The sequence below is a fragment of the Pelodiscus sinensis genome, chromosome 2, assembly GCF_049634645.1.
Source record: "Pelodiscus sinensis isolate JC-2024 chromosome 2, ASM4963464v1, whole genome shotgun sequence".
Taxonomy (NCBI): Eukaryota; Metazoa; Chordata; order Testudines; family Trionychidae; genus Pelodiscus; species Pelodiscus sinensis.
The window spans coordinates 205,116,327-205,139,783 of NC_134712.1; the positions used below are offsets into that span (position 1 = coordinate 205,116,327).

Genomic DNA, 23,457 nt, shown 5'->3' on the forward strand with positions numbered 1-23,457 from the left:
CGTGCTGCTACTTTGCACACCTGGATGCCGTCCTGAGAGGCAGGCTAGTCACCTCCCGCACCCCTGTAATGGAATTTGGCCAGGATATGCCTGGCATCAGCTTCTATGAGACCCATTGAGGAGGAGGAGTAAGGAAGAGGAGGAGGCCAGACAAGCAATCATGCTCACCAGCCAGGAGCTCCTCCTCACTCTCGAGACAGTTCCCCCCTCCCAGGATGTCACCTAGACTTCTGACGATCCGGGCAAAGCACTTCAGGTGAGTTCTATAACATTCGTAAATACACGCAGGGGCAGGCACCAGGCTGCGAGGGGCTTACTCAGCCTGATGGACCTGACAACAGCCTGTTCATGTGGGTGCACATGTATCACCAGTCCAGAGAGCTCAGCCCCATGACGCTGTCACACAGGAACCCCTTGGTTCTTCTCCCAAGGTTCTTGGAGAGGCCTACCTTACTTCAGCCTCCATGGTGGGACACCTTCCCATGACAAGCCACCATTAAGGAGTCTGGGATCACAGAATCACACATCAGTGCCCCACAAGGTACAGGGTCGTGGCCGCACTCGGAGCATTCTCTCCCGGTCAAGTGTGGAGATGCAGAGGAGGCTGATCCCTTGCATGGGAAACTGCTTGGGGAGAGGAAGAGGAGGGGAACCTAGTAGCCTTCTCTCCGGCAAGTGGCCTCTGCTGCTCCCACACACTTCCTCCAATCCCCCTCCCCTATCTCTACCAGGAAGGGATAGAAGTTCCCTCTCTGTGGGATGCCGCCAGTGCCTGGCATGCATGGGACACAGTAGGAAGCCAAGCTACCCCATCTCCCCCTCCTGCCCACAGGCTACTGGCCTGGCCAGCACCTTCCCTTGCCTACTTGTCCCCGGGCTGTGGGCATTGTGATGCTCCCCTGGGATGTCTTTGCCCCTGCTGGAAAGTGTTCCCTTTCTAGGCAACATATGGCCCATCACCATCATCTGAACTGAGACCTTTTATGTTGGCTCAGAGATTAGGGCTAGGCTTCATACACAGTGTCTCCTGGGATGTCTTCCCTTGTAACTTCTTCACAGCAGGGACAGCTGCAAGCTTGGCATGTCTCCCAACTCCCACACCATCTGCATGACTCCATGGGATCCACAGTCAGAAGAGAACCTGAGAGGACCTCATGCAGGAACAGATGGCCTTCCTGCAGTCCCTCATCCAGGGTCCTGAGGAGGAGCACCAGGAGTGGGCTGCTGACTGGGAGTAGCAGAAGGCTGCCTGGGACCAGCTGGCATGCCAGCATGAGGCCGTGTGCTCCTCCCTCATCTTGGTGATGAAACGCATGGCCTTGTGCATGAAGCAGGCCACCAGCCACCTCCCTGCCTGTCCATGGCTTCCATTCCTACACCCCCTTGTAGGGGTCACTGGGGCCCCAGAATATGTGATGGTGGGATCTCTTGGGCAACTGACACCTCACAAACAATCAGAGGCAGGTGACAGTCTCAGCCCTGTCCCTGAGCTCTCTTGACCCCTATTCCCCCATCCCCCATTTCAAGTTCTTTCTCTAGTCCCTCCCCTGTTGTATATCCTCCCAATAAACAGTCCTTTTTTTTCAGAAAAGAAGGCTTTTTTATTTGCTCTGCAGGGGAGAGGGTGAAGGTGAGATGGGAGGGCAGGGGAAGGGAGGGGTAGAGAATGAAAGGCACACAGAGGGAATGCAGGGGCCCTTCTGGAGAGGCACTGGGGAGAGTCTCACAGATGGATGTGCATGCCGTCTATGCCCTTCCTCACTCCAGAGCTGGGGAAACTCATGGCATCAAAGTGTCCACATTGCCCAGAGTGGTTGATGGGCTTCGCTATCTGCCAGAGTATGGCCCCAAATGTAGATTTCCTCTCACCAAACTGTTTCCAGATGGAGCAATAGTTGTCTGGCATGGTGAGCTTTCACAGTGTGATGGCAACGCACTTCTGCAAGGGGATGGTGGGTCTCAGTCAGGTGTCCTGTCACCTGAGGGCAGAGGCAAGACACTCACTGAGCTCCAAGAAGGTGGCCTTCCACGTGAAGAAGTTCTGCAGCCACGACTCATCATCCCATTACTGCAGGACAATGCGGTTCCACCAGGTCAAGCTTGTCTCTCTCCCTCAGAAGCGGCATTCTGTGGTGTCTAGGGCACTGAGGGGCATGCGCAGATCCAAGAGTACCAAGATGTGGGTGATGAGGGCCTGCAGTCCTGGCTGGTCCTCGTCCTGCTGGAGCAGCATTCAGGCAGTTTGGAAGTACTGCGCCATGAAGCGCAGCACGAGGCCCGTGAGCATGGCACTGCTTTCCAGCAGCTCCAACTCCATGTTGTGAGTGCTGTGGCATCCATAAGGGCAATCAGAGCACACAGCATCCATTTGTGTCCCACAATGGGGAAGGCAGTGGAGGACTGTCATGTGAGATGCAGCCGTAGAGAAGAACCCTTAAAAGCACGTATCTCAACTTGCCTGACCAAGAAGCCATAGGAAGTCTTTGTCCTCCTGATGCCCTCTCTAAAGTGCTTCATGGGGCTCTAAATCCAAAGCACACTCCAATCGGTATGGACACGGTATTTTGAAATAATTCTGAATAATTTTGATGCTCTCCCATAGTGGCAACACTATTTCAATTTTGTTATTTTGGGAGTTATTATTTCAATGTTACTTATTTTGAAATAATTTCCTACTGTAGACATGCCCTAACTGAGGATGCAGAGCTGTTAATTAAGAGCTACCTTCTAGTTGGTAGATTTTATAGCTTGATCTATCTCTGTGTGCTTTCCCTCTTGTGCACAGATGCAGAATTAGCCTCATTCCAGTACAGTGTACTCTGTTTATGCAAAGAATGACTGCCACAATTGAATGCATTATACTAATGTCTGATTCATAAATGTAAATAACAAAGTCTAACTCGGTATATTTTTATAAGGATAGTTTCTTTTTGTCACAGAATAATAATAAAAGTTAAGTATAAATAGATTCAATTAGAATTATGCAGTTCATTTTACATTTAGGAAGCTACACAGTTTCATGCTATCTTGCATATTTTCAATATAGATTTTTGTCTGCTTTAATTTTACACTGGAATTCAATAATTAACTTCAAAATGCAAATTCCATGCCCCTTTTTACTTGTCAGCTATCCTGCAGCAAAATATCTAAGGATATACTAGGTGGGAATTTTGATTTTCTTTGAATATCTTATTTGTGATAATTAACTAGAACCATGTAACAAGCTTGGGGCAGACGTAAAGCTTGTTTTATCTGCTTCAATAAGCTAGATCTGTGTGCAATAGGGATTGGAACTCTGAACCACCAGTATGTAAGTATAACTTTTCTGAGGCATGTCACTGGTTAAGTGACAAAAATATTCTAATTGTCACTGAAAAAGAAAAGTCAAGGGTACATTTGAACCTGTCAGTTGCACTCATTCCTGTTATCCCTTTAGGGGATATCATACAGCTTGACACCAACATTTAAGCTTTGAAAATTATGAGCTCATCTATTTCAAATGGGATGGCACACGTTCCCAAGCCTTTGCCATTACTTATGATGGGAGATGGTGATCACTTTTTTGTTCAGATATTGATATTGCATAAGCTTTTTCTTCTTCTTTTTTCCTGTTTCAGAATGAAGAACAAATTTTGGTATTTTGAGTTTGGCACTTCTGAAACTTTCTCAGCCACCTGCAAGAAGCTGCATGAATCTGTAGAAATAGAAGTAAGGAATTAATTAGTGTATGTTACATTATACAATGTGTCTGGTTTGACTGAAATACAAGTGGGAGGGGGTAGGGCAAAGTGCTCAGACCTAAAAAGACAAAGGAATGCACAAGCTTTTGACCTCAGATCCCAAAATATTATTTTGTCATGTCTATCTGTGGTGTGGAACAAAGTTCAGTCTGATGATTAGTGTAGTCTTAATACAGTAGAACAGGGCAAGAGGTGAACAAAAACATTAGAAATCAATAGGGAAGTTAGTTCACTAGGTCAGATAGAAAAATGACAGACTGTTCGGAGGAGGGACAATTGCCGCAGGATTAATATAAAAAATCTTATTATTTCTAGGTCCCAAGTTTCTATAACCTTTAAATCTCAATTCACTAAAATTGCACTTGCTTTCCTGAATAAAGGTTAACGAATACATTTTTTTAAATCATTCCCCTTCATTAACAACTTTTCTCTTTGCACAAGGGGCCATCTTACCTTTACACATCTAAGGTTAGCTGAAAGGGCCCTCTTAATAGATGTGGACAGAATAGGCATTCAAAATTCTTAGATGAGGGAGCTTCGAAGGCCTTGGTCAGTCACTCATGTGGGCTAGTAGTCATGTTACAAAAGTAAGGTGACAAAATATAATATAATTAGAAATATAAACCTAAGGATGTACGTTATAATAAAGCAAGCATTGTTCAAGTTAAATGAGCCCTTTTTCTTTTCTCATGATAATGGCAAATGACCCAAACTCACTTTCTGTGTAGTCAATGAGATATTTTATAACTGATGATAGCATAAGTGGGCCCAAAATGTGGTGTTTAAAAGAAAAGTTAATTGGGCCTGATCCAAAGCCTGCTGAAATCGAAAGACTCCCATTGATTTGGATTGGATTTAAACTGAGCACTAGTTCTACACCTAAAACTTAGCTCAACTTGGCCGTGGTGCTCATGGGTGTGAAAAGTTCACACTGCATAGACACATAATTAAGCAGATGTAAGCCTTGATATAAACATCACTAGGTTGACAGAATAATACTTCTGTTGACCTATTTACCTTCAGTGATTAAAAAGCCCCCTTCATCACAGTAGCAAGTGCCTACAGGTAGAGCTACTGACAGAATTGCCAAGCTCCTGGATAAGGTGGGGGACATCTCCGGCAGTGAGTTAAAGGGCCTGGGCTCCAGCCGCTGCTTCAGTAACAGCAGTGGCGACCAGAAGCCATAGCACCTTTTAAAAAGCTGGACTGTGGGACAGATTTCCCTTTGCTTTCCCCTGTGAGTGGCCCTGTCTACAAGACACCACCAAAGATTACTGAGACAGAAGTTCTGAGGCTTATGAGGCCTGGGACTTGCTTAGTTTGTTGTTAGGTTGAAATACAGAGTTTTGCTTGTGAAGGGTTTTTTTGTTGTTGTATGTTTTATTTGATGACCCTGCCAAACTGTAATTTCTCCTGAAATTATGGATATTTATATCTTGTTCTTGAAGCAGACTTTTATACCTAATTTTGATTTTTAAGAAAGTGCCTCATATTTGGTTCTAAATACAATTAACTTGAAAAACATTTTCCTAAATATTTGGGGAGCTGACTAGCAGGTTTGAGTTTTGAATTTGTTTTTGGAATGTAAGACTCAGATATAAATTAACAGAATATAAAGCACAGGGGCAGATTTTGCACCAGTGGACAACTTTCCACCCAGCCAGTACATGAGCTGTCTGCCTCATAAGAGTTGATCTCCTTAAACTCAGCAGCTGTATAGATGGCCATATATTTTTACATTCTGCACAGTCAAAGTTAAATGAATTTCCAGCCAGTCTCAGAAAAGTGGTAATTCGGAGACTGTAAATTATTGTTATTAAATTCAAGACATTAGAATTTCATTATATTATATATGCTTGTTTTTAGTCACTTAATGCATGATGATTAATATCATTAATGCTAAAGAGAGGTACCTGAGCAAATCAAAGGGAAATATTTATGTGATGGGTGGTGGGAATAAATTATGCAAAGCTATTACTTTGACAAATAGGTTACTCTTACACCAATAATCCCTAACAGCATATTTGTATTTTATTCTCTTTTGTTTTTAACTTGTAAGCATTTGTTACAATGTGTTTTCATCTGGTTTGTTATCTTCTGCCCTTTCCTCGAGGACATCATTGCAAATGAGACCTTGGTGAATAATAGCACATTTCATTTTGTGAATAAAACACACAAAGAGTGAATTTGCTACAGAGCCAAATTTTGCATGAACAAAGCCCAAGAAGATTAAGGATCTGTATCTCTGAGCTGGGAGAATATAATCAGGCACTCTATGGGCAAATATTTGTTCATCCTTATATTTGGTTTCTAAGTTAATTAAGCCTGGCCTTCCTAATATGCACTCAGATTTCTTAAGCCCTGTTCTTTCTTTTCTGTACAAGATGAGCAGTACATTTTAAATTACAAATTCATACATGAAAGTCCATGTGAAGGTTAGTTCATGAAAGCAATGCATGTACTGACTAGGAATGCTTTTCTGAATTGGGGCCCAAAAACACAAGGCATTTCAATGAGAAGGAAAGCAATTTTATGGAGGAAAATGGCAATCTGTAACATTAGGTTTCTTTTCTTTGTCATTTGAGTTATTACAAAATTACTTAAAGCTTTACAGAGTGACCTGGGCTATCAGCTTCTCCTCCATAAATACTTTTTTATATAAATGAGCATGGTTAAGTGACAATATGGTGTGGCACAGTATTGCACTTATTCAGATTGTATAGGCTTTATCTCTGTTCTTTTCAGGAAACTAAATCAGACTTGATAGCTTCACTCTAAGACAGATCTAAAATGTTCCAGGCTAATAAATGTAATAGAAAAGCTAACACAGAAAAGTGGTCTGCTTCCAAGAATGAACCCAAAAGGAATCAAAACAAAACCACTCTTTTCTAGTTGATATAGACATGATATACATCTAAAAAGCATGCTGGTACATTAACAATGCCTTTACATTACATGAAACAGAAAAATATAGGAACACAATAGGTATGTGGTTTGTTATTTTAGCCTATGAATGCATTAGGGCAACAAAAAACTACCTATAGACCAAACTCCTCTGTGTATGAACAAAAGAAACCCTCCTTTACTAATTCCGAAAGTAATTCCGAAAGTAACTCATCACAGTGGGATTCTGAGGCCTAGTCAAATAATTGTCTTAGTGTACTACCCGCTGTGCTCAATATTGAGTGAAAATGGAAGTGAGGCCTCTGAACCATCTTATTTTACAATTCTTCTTTTATTTAAATAATTCCAGTCGGTTTGGGGGATGCCAGACCTTTATAAATTAACAGCAGGGAAATACCAAAGGTGTCAGATTGCATATTTATCATCTTTTTCGTGTAATACTTAAATATGTATTAAGAAGTGACTGACATAAATTAGGCAGATTTCAGAAGCCACAGGCCGTGGCTTGTAGAGGACCCCCTTCTGCTTGACATTTCATCCTTGTCAAAGATCAAATTATTTTAATTTAGGCTGCAAATTATAAGGAATGAAGACTTCTTTGTGGGAATTCCCTGTGGTAATCTGACTTTTGTTGTTACTGCTGCTTGTCAGTGTGCAAAAGATATAATATGCATGCAAATAAGGTTAAAAAATATGTACTATCTAATTATCCAGCCAGTACATTCCACTTGAAGACAGTGGGAGGCCTGACACACAGTATGTGTTTGATTCATTGAGGCCTGCAGGGTATTTACACAAGATTACTTTTAATTATGAAATTAATATCTGTTTATCTAGAATGTATAGCAGTAAGTAAGTATACACATGAGTGGAATTTTTTAGTAAAATAAATCTTTCTTTAATACATATAAAATATAGAAAAACTCTGAGTTTTCTTCCAAAATGGCATTGAAGACTATCATCACTTTTTTTGAAAATCAATAAAAAGGTGCCCTTTCTGTTATAATTTTTGCCTCAACTGCCAAATCATTTCAAGATGTCATTGCACTTTACCAGCTTCCCTTTCTGAATATTATGCATAAGTTTAAACTCTCACTGAAGCATTTTTTTTTCATAATTTTATTCTTGGTGATCATATATTGGCATTCCACCATCAAGCCATAATCCTACATGTTCAAATGTACAAGTGGATCCCTGTAGCTATACAGAACCCCACTGAAAGGGCTCAGTGAAAGTCCAGGCATCCACCAGCATATTGTAAATTATAGGAGCAGGATCTAATATGTCCACATGTATTTGGTTATGCCAGAATGTCTACACATCTGAGCTTTATTGTCAGACACAATGCTAGTATGCAAATACTTTCAGTCAGTATGGGAATGTGGATCCTGAGGACTTTGGATGGCTACATGAATTAATAAATAGATATAAAGCCTTTGCCGCTGTAATAGGTGCAAATATAATGCAGGTTGTATTGACCAAAAATCATTTGTTTGCTATCCCATTGTTTGTCAGTTCCTTGTTCTAGGTGGAATGGGTGGAATGCTCTAGTCTTCTTTCTAAGGGAATAGGTGTCTGTACTGAAAAACCACAACTATGTTGTACGTGTACTGGAAGTATCGTCTGACAGGCCAAGGACTGAATGAGCACAGAAATTAAATTATCCTCACACCCATCAATCTACCTACATTTTAGGAGATGTAAACATGACAGTGTATGGTGACTCCTCTTCTCTGGATTAACAAATGAGTTTGCTGTCTAAGACTTTCCATCTTTCATGTGTCATGAGCATTAACTTTCCTAAAGAAATAGCAAAGAAACCAAAGTGCGACCCTTACATCATTTTCAAGAAAAGTTATTATATTATTGAAGAAACTGATTTTTTTAAAGCAGAATAGAAATTTCCTTGTGACTCTACTGGTAGCGCTTTGATTCTGACCAAAAAAGTCATTGGTTTACATGGGCTCATTCCCAATGAGGTGATTGCTGTATAGTACTAGGAGGGCATGTGCTATTAGTCTGTCAGATGTGGTGATAGATTAAAGTCCTCTAAAAGTCCTCTTGGTGAACCGCAGTGGAGACTGATGGTCCAGCATTTCACCAAAGTAGAAGCATGGGCAACAATAGTTTCCCTCCAATTATGCGCCTCATGCCTGGAGGGGACCATCTGCAGTTGTGGGAAGGTAGTGCCAATTCAATGGTCCATTCTCTACACCCACTGAGTCTGTAGTTTCAGAAAGGCTTTCCACGTAAACATGGGCACCCCCCACTTCTTGTCCAAACAACCCCCACCAATCCCTCATCCTAAACACTAAACAAATCAGCCTAAAATAAAAGTGAACAACAAATTTTAAAAAATGATAATCAAAAATTCCACCCAAGCAAAGTTTTACCCTAAAAAGGGAGAAGCATCAAAAATTCCATGAAGTCTATTTAGGGACTTCTACTATTGCTACTGATTTTACAGGAAAGTGCTCAGAAAGAATAGTGCTGGGCAGCAGTATAAAACTGTAAAATAGAAAAAGTATTTCTTTGTCACAGACAGGAGACCCAAGTACAGTAAAACCTGTGTTATCTAGCATGCTCGGGGATGAGGGCGTTCCAGTTGTCTAAAAATTCCAATTATCTGAGAGTCCCTTTTTGGAGCTGCGACACCCATGCCACAGGGGCCGCCAGCTGCCCAGCCCAGATCCCGGTTGGCTGGATTATAGCGGTGTGACGGGAGGCTGCACCCAGCCTTGTGCCAACTGGATCAAACCACCACGTAGCCGTGACCAGCCACATGGCCAAGTGGATCAAAGTGCCGGGCCGCACAGTCACGCCAAGTCCGTAGGAAATTTGCCGGTTTCTAAAGTTTTCCAGATAATTAAGTGCCGGATAGCGCAGGTTTTACTGTATTGTGAAGGTAGCTTTTGCTGTATGGATATTTGTCCACCAAGAGTTATAGTGAGATCATAAACGTATTTCACATGAGTCAATGCATAACCATCAAGTGATAACCTTTCACTACCAAATGGTTCCATATTTAAACAAGCATCCTGGGAATGAATAGTAATCATATTCACATTCTGCTTCATCAACCAATATCTTTCTTCCCAGTTCATAGTTCCTTTCCAGAAATAATATATACAGCTTTAAACAGGAGTATGCATTTGATGGTAAGAGGAATGATGAAGGAAAAATACCATCTGGAAGTTAGAACATTCTGATTTTCTCTTTCTGTCTTACTGCTTTCTCTCTTTATGTCTTTTTTCCCCCTTTGCTAATCAGTGTGATGGAATTCAGATAGACTTAATCAATATTTCTCTGGAAGGAATTGCCATTCTGAACATTCCAAGCATGCACGGTGGATCAAATCTTTGGGGAGAGACCAAGAAAAGACGTAGCCATCGTCGAACTGAAAAGAAGAGGTTGGATAAAAGAACTACTGTCACAGATGCCAAGGAATTGAAGGTTGCATGTCAAGGTAAGCCTGCAGATTAAAATGAGCAGCTGATTCTAGACACTCAAATTATTAAGCTACACTGTTACATGCCTCTTTGTTGAAGCTGAGAGTGGCTTAGAAACACATACACACAACGGTACAGCAGTGTACAGGCATAAACACACACACACACTCATAAATGCAGTATGTGTGCAAACCTACCTTCCATAGATAGGACGTCATATAGGACATCACACAACATGGAACACTGCTGTTCTATTCTGTAGAGAAAATGCTTAATGCTATAGAGTCCAGATAAAGGGTAGTCATGAATAGCACTATACATACAGTTTGGTTTCAGGGACAGTCACAGTCCTCTTCTGACAGAATTTGTCCTCCATGGCGATAGAGCTTCACATCGTGGTAAGTGTGAGGATCTGTTAACATGCTATAGCATACCATGCCTGAATCCCATGTGTGCTCCCTGACTATATAGACTACAGTTTGTCTGCCAGCTTTCCCTTCCATTTTGTCATTATTCATTTTTATAGAAAAGATCAGGATTCAATCCTAAGATTTTATTACTAACAGTTATTTCTGACAATCATTATAGTGAGTAAGTGTCCATTTTACTCAGTGGGAGCTGGACAGCATTCATTGTAACACACCATTAAATATCACAAGTTAAGAAGTCTAAATCAATTTTTCTCCAATTTTTGCATTTTGTGGACCACAAAATTTATAAAAGAAAATTTCTCGTAAATCCATCTGTCCACCCAGCACCCCAATATCTTGGTCTCAAAATCTTATTTGCTATGGACCACATGAAAGGGTTCTACCGATAAGACTATGAGACCGTTGGCCTAAAGTTATCATCTACCTATACCTTCTTTAGCTCTCTTTTCACTTCAAAAGAAAAAGTTTGCTTACTCCAGTGGGTTACAATATTAAAAAATTGTATATCTCAATAAGCCTGATAAAACTCAGGACTTTTACATTCTGATTTTATCTGAATCCTTTTACTTTTGCTGCTTCCCTTTAAAAAATTCCAAATATTTGCTTTCCCCCAGATCTGGTACTCTGCAATTAAACTTTTTAAAAATCATTATTTGTTCTTGCTACTAGGATAGGATATATTATGGTCTTAAGCCACTGCCGGAATGAGATGAGAAGGCAATGTACATTGTCAGCAGTTTACTGAGGCATTGTCTTTGAGAAACGTGCAAGAACTCTGAGATTGGTTGAGGACTGGTCACAACAATGCCATCTGCTATAGCCATTAACAGAGTGCAGCATGTTCCCTTCACCCCGATCCTTATGTTAGCCCAGCTTTGATACTCCATGTGGAGGTGGGACACGTTTATGGTTCTACCACACCTTTCTACCAACTACAGAGTTTCTACTGCTACTGTCAATGCTGGAATACCTTGCTGGAATACCTTTCAAAACAGTACTTGGTCCATGGTTTGCAAAGGCACTTTGAATCTTCTCTCTTCTCCCTTGTACTTCTGAGGCAGTCTAACAACTTGTTAGCATTAGCACTTTTGTTGGTAAAACTTTTGTCAGTAGGGCTGGGGGTGTATTTTTCATGTAAGTTTCATAGACAAAAGCAGGAGTGTGGACAGCATTATGTCAGCAGGAGAAGCTCTCCTCCCCACATAGCTAACACTGCACATTGGGGGTGATTCAATTATGCTGTCAGCAGAGCTCTCTCTTGCCTGCATAAGAGGGCTACATGAGAGACTGTAGCAGAACAGCTGTGCCACTGTAAGGTCTGTAGCTTAACAAAGAAAGGGTTGCAATGCCTTTCACATCTAGAGCAAAGGTTCAAATGTCTTTCGAACTGGCATGGATGAGAATCATTGTAATCTCTCAGCTGTTTGAAGTTCTTAATTAAATGGGATAAGAGTTTATCCAGTGAATGGTGGATTGGTCTGTACATTACAAAAGTAATTTATTAAACTTTGTTTACATCCTTGTTGGCAGTGCCAGCAGAGATCTCAAGGACTGAATAAAGGGTATTATTTAACTTTAAGGGTAGTCCCTCCATTTTAGTGCTCAGGAATGTTGTCAGGTAGTGCAAAGTAGTTTGGAAAGCTTCTGGCTCTGTTATTGTACCTTTTTGTTGGTAAACAATATGACTCTTCTTTCAGTATCAACCAAGTACCTTTTCCAAGCCGGATATTAACATAAACATTTAAATCTAAAGTAAAGAGTTAGTTGATAAGCCCTCGTTGTTATCAGATAGGAAAAAACAAATTTGTTAGGTGAAGAAATGTATTTTTATGTTTCAAAGAGCTTCTTTCAAACAACAGATTTTTTAAATGTATGAAGAAGTAATTTAAATATAGTTCTTTTGGAATTTAAAAAAGAGCTTTGGTTAGGTAAGGTGAAAAGTTTAAATCTATCAGCTATCAAAACAACTGACTTCCTGTCTGTTTTCAGACTGAACGATTCCTTTGCTAGCTCCAGAATAGTGTGTCCTTGAGTCACAACTTCTCTTAGTTTAGTGTCTTTTTTATCCTTTAAATAGATTTTAGTTACTGAACTACTTAAAGGCTTTTGTATTTTTAGTTTAGAGCAAACATTTCACAAAATGTTAGACTTCTGAAGTTTGCACTGATGTTTTGAGAACCAAGATAAATACACACCTGCATATTAGTCTCTGTTCATTTATTTACTTAGTCTGAATAAATATCCTTTCAGCTGGTTTTATATCCAAACACAGCATCTAATCACAAGACCTAACTAAACAGCCACACTTTATAGGAGACGCTTAGCTTACATAAGACTTTTATAACGCTACGTATCTGATTTTCCTGAAAATCTAATTCTCTTAATTAGAACTGTTGAGCAGTATTGAAGCTCATTTTTGGTATAATCAAATAATAGCAATGCAACTGTGTTACTAAAACTGTGGACCAAACTGTGTTTCATTATAAATCCTGCTTTTGTGATTTTATAACCTGACCATAAAAATGTGCATTGGGCTGAAGCTTGGCACACAAAATCTGAATTTTGGAATAATTATCACTGTCAGCATTGAAGACTGGGTGGTGACTGTGCAACCTGCCCTGAATTAGAGGCGTCATGTTGCTTTTCTAACCCTGGAGCAGCCCAGGAGGAAGACTGTAGGATTAAATGCACTAGGTTTATTCCTGGTCCAGAATATATGGCCTGATGCATGCAGCTTTCCTTACTTTTTGTACTGAAGGAGAAAGATCCAAAGTTCTACCTACTGCTGGCCCCTGCTGCCCACTGGGTGGCAGGATGTATTTGTTCTATGGAGCCTGCTTCCTCTTCTGCATTTCTACTTGTGAAGGATAAGGGAGTAGGAGGTTGCCTCGCATTTGCATGCTGCCATACTAGCCAGGCCACAACTTGCTCCTTAACTTAAAAAACAAAAAAACACCTGGAGATCATGTTGTCCAGAGCCTTGTGCTGAGGCAGGAACAGGTATACTTTGACCATCCCCAACCAATGCTTGGCTATCCTGTTCTTAAAGACCTCCTGTGTTGGGGATTCCACAACCTCTCTTGGAAGCTTATTTATCGGTCCCCCTGAGTCTTCATGCCTCAAGACTAAACATGCCCCATTTTATAACCTTTCCTAAAAAGTCAAATTTTCTAAATCTTTTTTTCATCTTTGTAGACCTCCCCTGGACTTTCTCCAATTTATTTGCAAAACAATTTTATTAAAGTCTGTGAAACATAAATTAAAATTTAGCAATTTAAAAAGCCAAGATCTTTACTTAGGTGTATGAATGCAACTTCCACTGATTTCTATGGGAGTTTTGCATGGATATTAGAGTGACATTTGGCACTAATATTTTCTTCTTAAAAGTGTCTTTGATATATATAGATATAGATTATTAAAATGTACATAAAAACATGGCATATTTTAAGAAAAATTTCTAGAGCAGAAATGCATGTACTTATCATTACCTGATTGAGTTAATAAAGAATTATTATAGTTTATAATAATTATTGTAAATGACCTAAATACAGATTTAGTTGGCAGTCTACATTAGCTAGCAGATGTGTTAAATTATGCAAAATTATCACATGCAATATTTTACTATATTGAATCCCCTGATATTAAGATATATGAAATGTCTACCCATAATTGAATATTCCAAGGACAGCATTTTAACTGTAACTGTGAACCGTCTTTCTTTCTGAACCTTAAAAGAAATCATTTAACATTATTTGACCATAATTTTTCTTTATTAATATAAAAATACGAATAATGAGTATTTTAGAAACAGTGCAGCTATGGCATGAAGACATAAATATGAACTTGGACATGTAACTGGAAACAACTAAGCTTCCTAGTTTTTAGTAATCGAAACTCACTCAAAACATAGTTTATATTATGACACTGGACTGTCCATAAAAGAAATATCTATTCTGTTAATCAATATAACAACAATGATTACATATTAAATTCCCTTCCTGTCAGAAATGTTAAAACAAGTTCTCAAACCTTTCCCTTTTTTCTTTATTTGTGACAGAAGGAAATATATTATTAAGGGAATTACACGGCCAAAACTTTGTTTAGGTAGTGAAAAATATTGGTGTTCTGTTTGATTAATCTTATTTGGAACCCAGTCCTAATTGCTGAAATTTATTTAGAGAATAATTTGGTTCTGGATTATATTAAGTACCTCAGTGAATCACGCTTTAGGGCCGAACCCCATGTGCGTGCATACACATACACTGTGTTCATATGTACATATAACTTGACTCACATAAGGAGTCCCATTGACTTCAAACGGAATACTGGCATAAGCAAATTTACAAGTATAAGTATTTACAGGATCAAGATGTTAAATTATAAGATCTTCAGGAATGAAGCATTTCTTCCTATGTACCTTATAGAGCAATAGGTATACTGATGCTTAACAAAATGTTAAAAAAAGGCAATCAAACTGAGCAGCTTAACCACAAACCTGTAGTGAGATATTAGCCAAAGGCTCCTTAGACATTAGACAGTGCATATTAATGGTTTAATTCAGCATTTAGATGTAAACCAAGCTCCTGGCCTATGATTCAATAACTTGGAGTAAAAATTTCTGTTGATATGTGTCAGGGCTGTTCCCCACTCTGGCAATCCGAGTGCAGAAGGTAAAGGCCTGCAAGAGAGCTTCAAAACCTTGCCTCTACAGGCACTGGTTACAAAAAACTTCCCCCCAGAATCATAATACATGGATTTTGGAGAACCACTGCCACCATTAAGTGCTTTTTGATCCCTAAAAAGCAGGGGCAAATATTTGAAATCAATCCCAAGGGTACCCCAAGCTCATTTGTCACAAAACGGCTTGAAAAAAGAAAAGAGAAAAACAAGCTGTAGTCTCTGGTAGCTGATCCCTCAGTCGGAGGCATGCAGATACACACAGACAGACCCTTCCAGGACACGCAAATTAAATCTTCACCTTAAAAACTGATTTTATTAGAAAACAAAAGATAAACTTGATAAAGCATTCTTGGTTGCTAGATGTTACAGAGCAACTAAGGACATTTACTTATTTCTATTTTTCTCTTTGTTCAGTCCACTCCCATGCTCTGAATTCTGTGGGGGCATGGTAGGCCTAGGTTTAAATCATTCAGTGTCTCTCAACTCCTGGTTTATCTCTCCCACACAAAGAAAGCAGAGAACCTATGTCCAATTCAAATTTCAACTCTCTATCTCGATTGGTTCTCCCGGGCCTGTTGGCCATCGCCTTTGCTAGCTACCTGAGCTTAACCCCAGAGACACTGGGTGCTGGTTAGCACGCCTCTAGTCCATTACAATATGCTTGCTCCATTACAAGTTTCTGATTTGAAAAGCAGAAACCATAGAAATGGAACATGTGCCAAAACAACATCCTCTCGGTCACAAAAATGAGAAGATGCTAAAGTCACAGGGGATCTTAAGAGCAGCTCTGTAACAGGGCGGTCTTCAGGGGCCTGAGGACAGCCAACTTGTTTAATTATCAGACGCAAACGGGAAAAGGTTATATGTCCTTTATAAAGTGCTTAAATAGGGGTCAGTGCACAGAGGTTGCAGGAAGACGGTTGGCTTCTGTGAGTAGCTCTGGAGCAGAGGGAGTGGGTAGCAGAGCAAAAGGTCTCTTGAGTCATGGTAACTTACTTTGTTTTGTGTTTGAATTCATAAAATAGTGTCTTGGAGCATAAGCCTCAAAGACTTTGTGTGGCAGAGAGACTTTAATGGGACAGAGAAGGTACGTCTAGACTACATATCTCTGTCGACAGAGAAATGTAGATTAGGCACCTTGAAATTGCTAATGAAGCAGGGATTTAAATATCCCACACTTCATTAGCATAAACATGGTTGCCACCTTTTTTTGAAATGGAGCTTTTTCGAAAAGAAAAAAAGAGTCTAGACATGGATCTGTTGAAAATAAACCCTTTTTCGACAGATCCTGTAAACCTAATTTTTTGAGGAATATAGGATCTGTCAAAAAAGGGTTTATTTTTGACAGATCTGCATCTAGACAGCCTTTTTTTTTCCCCAAAAAGCTCCATTTTGGAAAAAAGTGGCAGCCATGTTTATGCTAATGAAGCACAGGATATTTAAATCCCTGCTTCATTAGCAATTTCAAGGTGCTTAATCTACATCTCTCTGTCGACAGGAGAGGTGTAGTCTAGACACAGCCAGAGATGGGCCAGTAGCCTATATTTGGTGAATAACATAGGACGGAGATCGGTTCTTTGAACTTAGGGAAAGATGAAGCAACAGCTAGTCTGATGTCATAGAAAGAGAAAGAAAGCACACTAAGTAAGGCTAACATACCAACAAGGGAACAAATCTAAGCATACAACAGAGCTAGGGGATAAATGGCAGGAATTCTCTAAGGTAAGTTGGAATTCTTAATGGTCCTACAAAATCCTTGAGTTAATCAACAAGCTTTGTAGTGGGGAGGGGATTTTAAGGTATTGTGTGACTATTTTCAGTGCTGCCTGAGCTTTCTGAATGTAAACCTTTGGATCAGAATGTTGACTCCAAGGATCTGCAAGCCTTGTAGAGTGAGAGAAAGTACATTGTAGGACGAGTTTCAGGATAAAAATCTCTTGTTGAGAAAAGCCAGTAGAGTATCTATGAAAGTTCAGGTTACTCACTGTTGATTGAAATCTGCAAACAATATAATGGCAATGGCTTTGAAAGAGGTAATTTAACTTTTAAACCTTTCAATTTAAATTAAATTAAATTAAATCTTGCATACATTTCTCAGTTTCCCTCCATTTTGTGTTGTTTTAGGCAATAAACATAACCAATTATTATATCATTTGACATCACATAGGAAGATGAATATAGCTATTGTATCAATTCTGAAGTCAGAAGGGACCATTGTGATTATCTAGTTAGATCTCTTTGGTAGCACAGATCGTAAAACTTCCCCCAAACCATTCCTAGAGCAGATCAATTTTAGAAAAACATCCAATGAGTTTAAAATTATGAGTGATGAAGAATCCACTATGATCCTTGCTAAGCTGCTCCAATTGTTACTTACTCTGATTGCTTTTAAAAAGGTGTGCTTTATTTCCAGTCTTTAACTTCTAACCATTGGCTCATGGTATACCTTTATCTGCTAGAGGAAAGATCTCATTATTACATATTCGTTCCCCAAGTAGGTACTTATAGATTCTGATCCAAGTCACCCCTTTACCATCTCTTTGTTTAATTAAATAGATTGAGTTCCTAGGACATGGTAGGAGCCCTTCAGATGAGGTCCCCCCCAACCCTGCCCCTCTTCAGCATTCAGAGGTTATAGGGGGTTGAGCTGCTGGCATGGGGGGATGACCACAATGCCTGGGCCATCAACAATATCACCCACTCATAAGACCATCCCTGTCCCATTACAAAAAAAAGTAATAACGTCCCCATACCATGCCACCCTCACTGCTGCACTGGTATGGGTGGCAGTGCTGCCTTTAGAGTTGTATCCCAATATACCTGGGAATAGCCACTGCTCTCTTGCCACTCAGGGTATGTCTACACTACCACCCTAGTTCGAACTAGGGTGGTTAATGTAGGCAACCGCAGTTGCAAATGAAGCCTGGGATTTGAATTTCCCGGGCTTCATTTGCATGTTGCCGGGCCCCGCCATTTTTAAATGTCCGCTAGTTCGGACTCCGTGCCCGCGGCTACACGTGGCACGAACTAGGTAGTTCGGATTAGGCTTCCTATTCCGAACTACCGTTACTCCTCGTGGAATTCAAATCCTGGGCTTCATTTGCAACTCTGGTTGCCTACATTAACCACCCTAGTTCGAACTAGGGTGGTAGTGTAGACATACCCTCGGCTCTGAAGGCAGTGCAGAAGTAAGGGTGGCAATACCATGCCCCCACTATAATAGCCAGTTTTTATGAGAGAGACCAGATTTCACAGTTTTTTTCACTATTATGAATTTGGCAAAATCCTATTCACCATTGATTGTTATTTTTTTCCTTCAACTTTTAAATAAAAATCTGAAATGGCAGAGTCAAGAACCAATCCCTGCAGAACCTCACTAGAAACATGTCCAGTGACCAGTCTCCATTTATTATTATATGTTGAGACCTGACTGTTAGTCCACTTTTCATCCATGTAAAATGTACTGTGTTAATTTTATATATTTTTAGTTTAATCAAAACATCATACAGCTCCAGGTAAAAAGCCTTACAGAAGTCTAATTATATAACATCAATGCTATTACCTCTGTCACTCAAACTTGTAATCTCATCCCAAAAACAGATATCAAGTTAGTGTGACAGGATCTGCTTTTCATAAATCTGTGTTGATTGACATTAATTATATTATCCTCCCTTAATTCTTTATTAATCAAGTTCTGTATTATTGAGATGGGAATTGAAGTCAGACTGACAGTCTGATAATTGCTGAGATGGTCCTGTTTATCCTTTTAAATGTTGCCATATTAGCTTTTTTCTAGTCTTCTGGAACTTTCTCAGTGTTCCATGACTACTGAAAGTCAGCATTCATGTTCTGGTGAGCGCCTCAGCCAGCTCTCTTAAAACTCTTGAATGTAAGTTATTGACAGCTACTTATTCAAATATGTGTATATATAATACCACTGTTTACACTGTTTAACATCCTCCTGAGATTCTAATAGAATAGAAGAGTGTTATAATATAATCTGATGACATTATCTGTTTTTCCCCAAATATATTTATTTATTAAACACATCAGCCTTTTCTGCATTATAATTGATAATTCTACCATTTCCATCTATTAATAAACCAGTACCTTTGTTAGGACTCTTTTTCCTCCTAATATACTTTAAAAACATACTTCTTATTGTTCTTAATTCTGCAGACCATAAATTACACTTTGTATCCCTTGCTTCCCTTATCAATTTCCTACAATTCCTAGTTTCAGGTAATATTCATTACCATCAATTTTTGCTTTCTTCCATGTGTTACATGTTTTTATTTTTTCAAAATCACTTTTAATATTGTAATTTCTGCTACAAACTGACATGGAAATAGATTTAGAATGCAACAAGCATCTTCATAAAGTAATTTAATATATGACTTGACACTCCTGCCTACTTATTTTAGAATATACACTTATTGTATGGATTGATGGAAGTGGACACACCTGCTGTTGTCTATTTCACCCATATTATTAGTCAGTTTTCTGGGTTAGTTGGATTACTTTAGAGGAACTTGTTTGAAATTGACTAAATATGATTCCAATGTCTGTTTCAGAAATGTAGATGATACACTTGGCATCCAATTTCCAGTAAGCAGAAAAATTTCCAATCATTTAAATTCAGTGACTAAATCAATTAAAGGTTGAGGCAAGAAAAGAATTACATATTATTCCTTAATGTAAAAAATATTGAAAAAAGATTATGGTAGATAGAGTGTCTCAATTCATAGAAGAGCTATGCATACTGATGTTGGATTAGCTTCATTGACTGAATGTAGAGTGGTCAAATCACTAGTTTGGAAATTCTTTGTTGGGGACCCTCAGTATTTCAAGGCAAAGTTTAGCATGTAAAGTATATTGTATTCATGGTGTTGTCAACTTCCTATGGAACTTTTTTCTGTGCATTTAAGTCTCTCTCTCACACACACATATTGATACAAATAATATGATATTGCATGAACCTCAAAAGTCTGAAAGGTGTGCCTAAAACAACCATTTGATTTAGATGTTTTTCTGAACCTCTTTAGTTTGATAATTTTACAAAATTGTGTATGCATTTCTCATGGGGTTTTTTTGGTTGTTTTGTTTTTTACTTCTGCTTTTGGCCCTGAGTGAAACCAGGAATGCAAAAAAACACAAACTAAACAAAAATGAATATATGTTAATAGCCTCCTCCCCCCCCCCCCCCCCCCGCAAATACTGCCATAAATAGATAGAACAAAAAAAACAGTCATGTAGCACTTTAAAAACTAACAAGATAGTTTATTAGGTGATGAGCTTTCGTCGGGCAGACACTGAAGAAGTGGGTCTGCCCCACGAAAGCTTATTACCTAATAAACTATCTTGTTAGTTTTTAAAGTGCTACATGACTGCTTTTTTTGTTTTACCAAGATCAGACAAACATGACTACCTCTCTGTGACTATAAATAGATAGGTGAGTTTTTTCATATATCACAATTAATTTGAATTAATTTGAATTAATTTGAATCTGTTATAATTTTATAGGAACCAGTTTTCCCATGTCCAAAGATGTGTACGGTATCTCCTCACTTCACTTTGTTTTGGTTAATGTTTTGTTGTTACACTGCTTATCTATTTGAGCACATGCTTGTTTAAAGTTGCGTGATGCTCCCTTGTAACATCATTTAGCCTGCTGCTTTGTATACTACTTCAGGCCAGTGCACAGGAATTTCTATGGTTTGGGGGGGGGGGGAGGGAGCTGGTAAATGTGGACTACAAGGGTGTGAATGCACTCACCATGGTCCCCCCCCCCCCCCAAGTAAGTAGAAAAATCAGCTCCAGCCCTCCCCCTGGATGTCCAGAGCATGTGGGAGGTCGACTCAGGCAGAACACTGCTCTTGCCTTCCCTTGGCTGGCTGGAGCATGCTTACTTGGGGGACCGTGAGGGGTGCTTTTGCAACCTTTGTGCACACACTCACTCACACACACACTTATGGGCCTGTACTCACAGAGTTTTCTGAAAAAGCAGCCTGTCCTTGAGCTGGTTTGGAACCAGGTTGGGCTAGCAGCCCCCTGCTCCCCTGAGTTCCTTATAAGGTATGGAGCTTGGCAGCTACAGTTCAACTGTCCCTCCCCTGCACTGCCCTGCTGCTCCTGCCCTCTGCCTTGGAGCTTCTTAATTCTTATGGGGAAATTCACTTAACATCATTTCAATTGAAGTAGCATTTTTCAGGAACATAACCTAAGTGAGGAGTTCCTGTATGTTTCTAATTTCAACATTCTCAAATAGGAATTGAAAGAATTCAACAAACATACCATATGCAAGCTACATTTGTGACTTAAGATTTACAATAAGAACCGGTGAACTGATGAAACTCCACAGACTTTCAACGTGGGAGAGTCCTGATCCAAACTGGACCCAGAGTAAATAATAAGAGGATTAGCACAGAGTTAATAAATGTATAGTGTTGAAAATGTGTAAAGAAGAATGCAGAAGGGAAGGCTGGTCAGAAGAGCCTAAAAAAAAAAACATAGTAATGAAAACATCCACATTACCATCATCTGATGGTGTAATTTGAAAGTTTGTTAATTCCTTGTCCAATATTGCATTAAGGTAAGTCCTGGATTCCAGTTGAGATTCTCCTGGTTTTTTCTTTGACAGTGTTTAATATAGTCTTCAAAATAACAATTTTCTTTAGAATGTCGAGATTTTATTTAGAAATTAGAACTTTCCCTTTAAGAGCTGTCCCTTCCCACTTTATCACTGTTGAGAAAGATTTTCATGCTTCATTAGAGACCTTAATCAAGGACATACTTATAGGTGACAAGTCAAAAAAGATCTTAGTATTTAAATGAAATCATTATTGTAATGTGTAAACCTTTGCAGGCTGATCTTTTTTCAGCAGTTTCACAAGAGTTGGAGTTGATAGCCTGGTGTTGTAAGCATCTTTTTTTTAAATGCCTACACATACCAGAATGATTGCTTCACATACCAACAGGGTGGACCCAGTCCTTTATCTTGCTAAGACACCTAAGCTATATACCTTGTGCTTAATCCAGGGAGTTCTTAAAACCAAAATCCTCTCTGCTTTACATGGATATTAAAAATAGGATGACCCTCTTTGTGTTTTCATAAGGTCGTTGAGGAAAATATCTTTTTCTGCCCTTTGTGCAACGGGTTATGTGTCACTAGTATTCCTAGACATCAGTTTTTCCTGGAAGTGGCATGGCATTTATGCAGAATCTAACTCTCTACCCTTACACACATCGTAGCTATGTCTAGACTGCAGGCTTTTTGCTCAAGAAGCTTTTGTTTGAAGAAATCTTCCACAAAAACTTCTTGCACAAAAGAACATCCACAGTGCAAAAGTGCATTGAAAAAGTGATGCGCTTTTGCGAAAGAGTGTCCAGACTGCTTGGATGCTCTCTCACAAGTAACAGTGATTGCTATGGACAGAATGGCCACCAGGGCACCTGTGCTTTTTCCTCTTCCCTCTTCTTGCACAAAATGCCTTCTTCCCTGTCTACACACGCCTTTTTGCACAAGAGCTCTTGCGCAAAAAGGCATTCTTCCTCACTGAATGAGGATTACCAATTGTGTAAAAACCCCTCTGATCTTTTGATTTACTTGCGCAAAAACGCGCTTGAAGTGTGGACGCTCCACGAGTTTTTGCGGAAAAACGGCTGTTTTTCTGCAAGAACTCTATAGTGTAGAAATAGCCTGTTTTATTTTTACTTGTGTAGCCCCCCCAGACCTCAGGAAGTGAGCCCAGAGGAACACATTTTGGAATCCTTTAGAATGAAAAATAGTATCTGTGATAATTGCCAAAGGGTGATGATTATTCTTATTATTGGAAAGTATTAGACTGAAAATCTGATTTGGATTTATATTTATCAAGTCTGTATATGTGTTTCTGTGTGGTATATATTATAATAAAGAAATCCTTTTATTTACAAGGCAATTGAGATTACCATTGTATTATTCCTTTGTATTATACCACATAATGTTCATTTTATTTCAAGAGTTATTCATCGAAAGAGGATAATTATGGTATATTTCACAGTCTGCCAGAAGGAAAATGTATCATTGAAAAATTTCATTTCCCTTAAGTTGCTCATTTTCTATAGGAAGAAAGAGCTATTAAGTAACACACATGACAGAGATTGATTAAAATGGCATAAAGGACTATCTTTGCTCTAAGTACAGGGATTTGCATGCATAGCTCCCAAGGTTTCAAACAGAAACTCATTCCAGTTATTCTGTATGAAAGTTGA

At 39.3% G+C, this 23,457-nt stretch overlaps 1 protein-coding gene across 2 annotated transcripts in view; it reads left to right on the plus strand.

Moving 5' to 3' along the window:
- DGKB (diacylglycerol kinase beta) overlaps positions 1 to 23,457 on the plus strand; it is a 488,560-nt gene that overhangs the window by 380,361 nt on the left and 84,742 nt on the right. For both annotated transcript variants that reach the window (XM_075922293.1, XM_075922292.1), the window contains exons 21-22: positions 3,618 to 3,708; positions 9,915 to 10,110. In XM_075922293.1, coding sequence (XP_075778408.1) covers positions 3,618 to 3,708; positions 9,915 to 10,110 — 287 coding nt within the window. The remainder of the gene's footprint in view (positions 1 to 3,617; positions 3,709 to 9,914; positions 10,111 to 23,457) is intronic.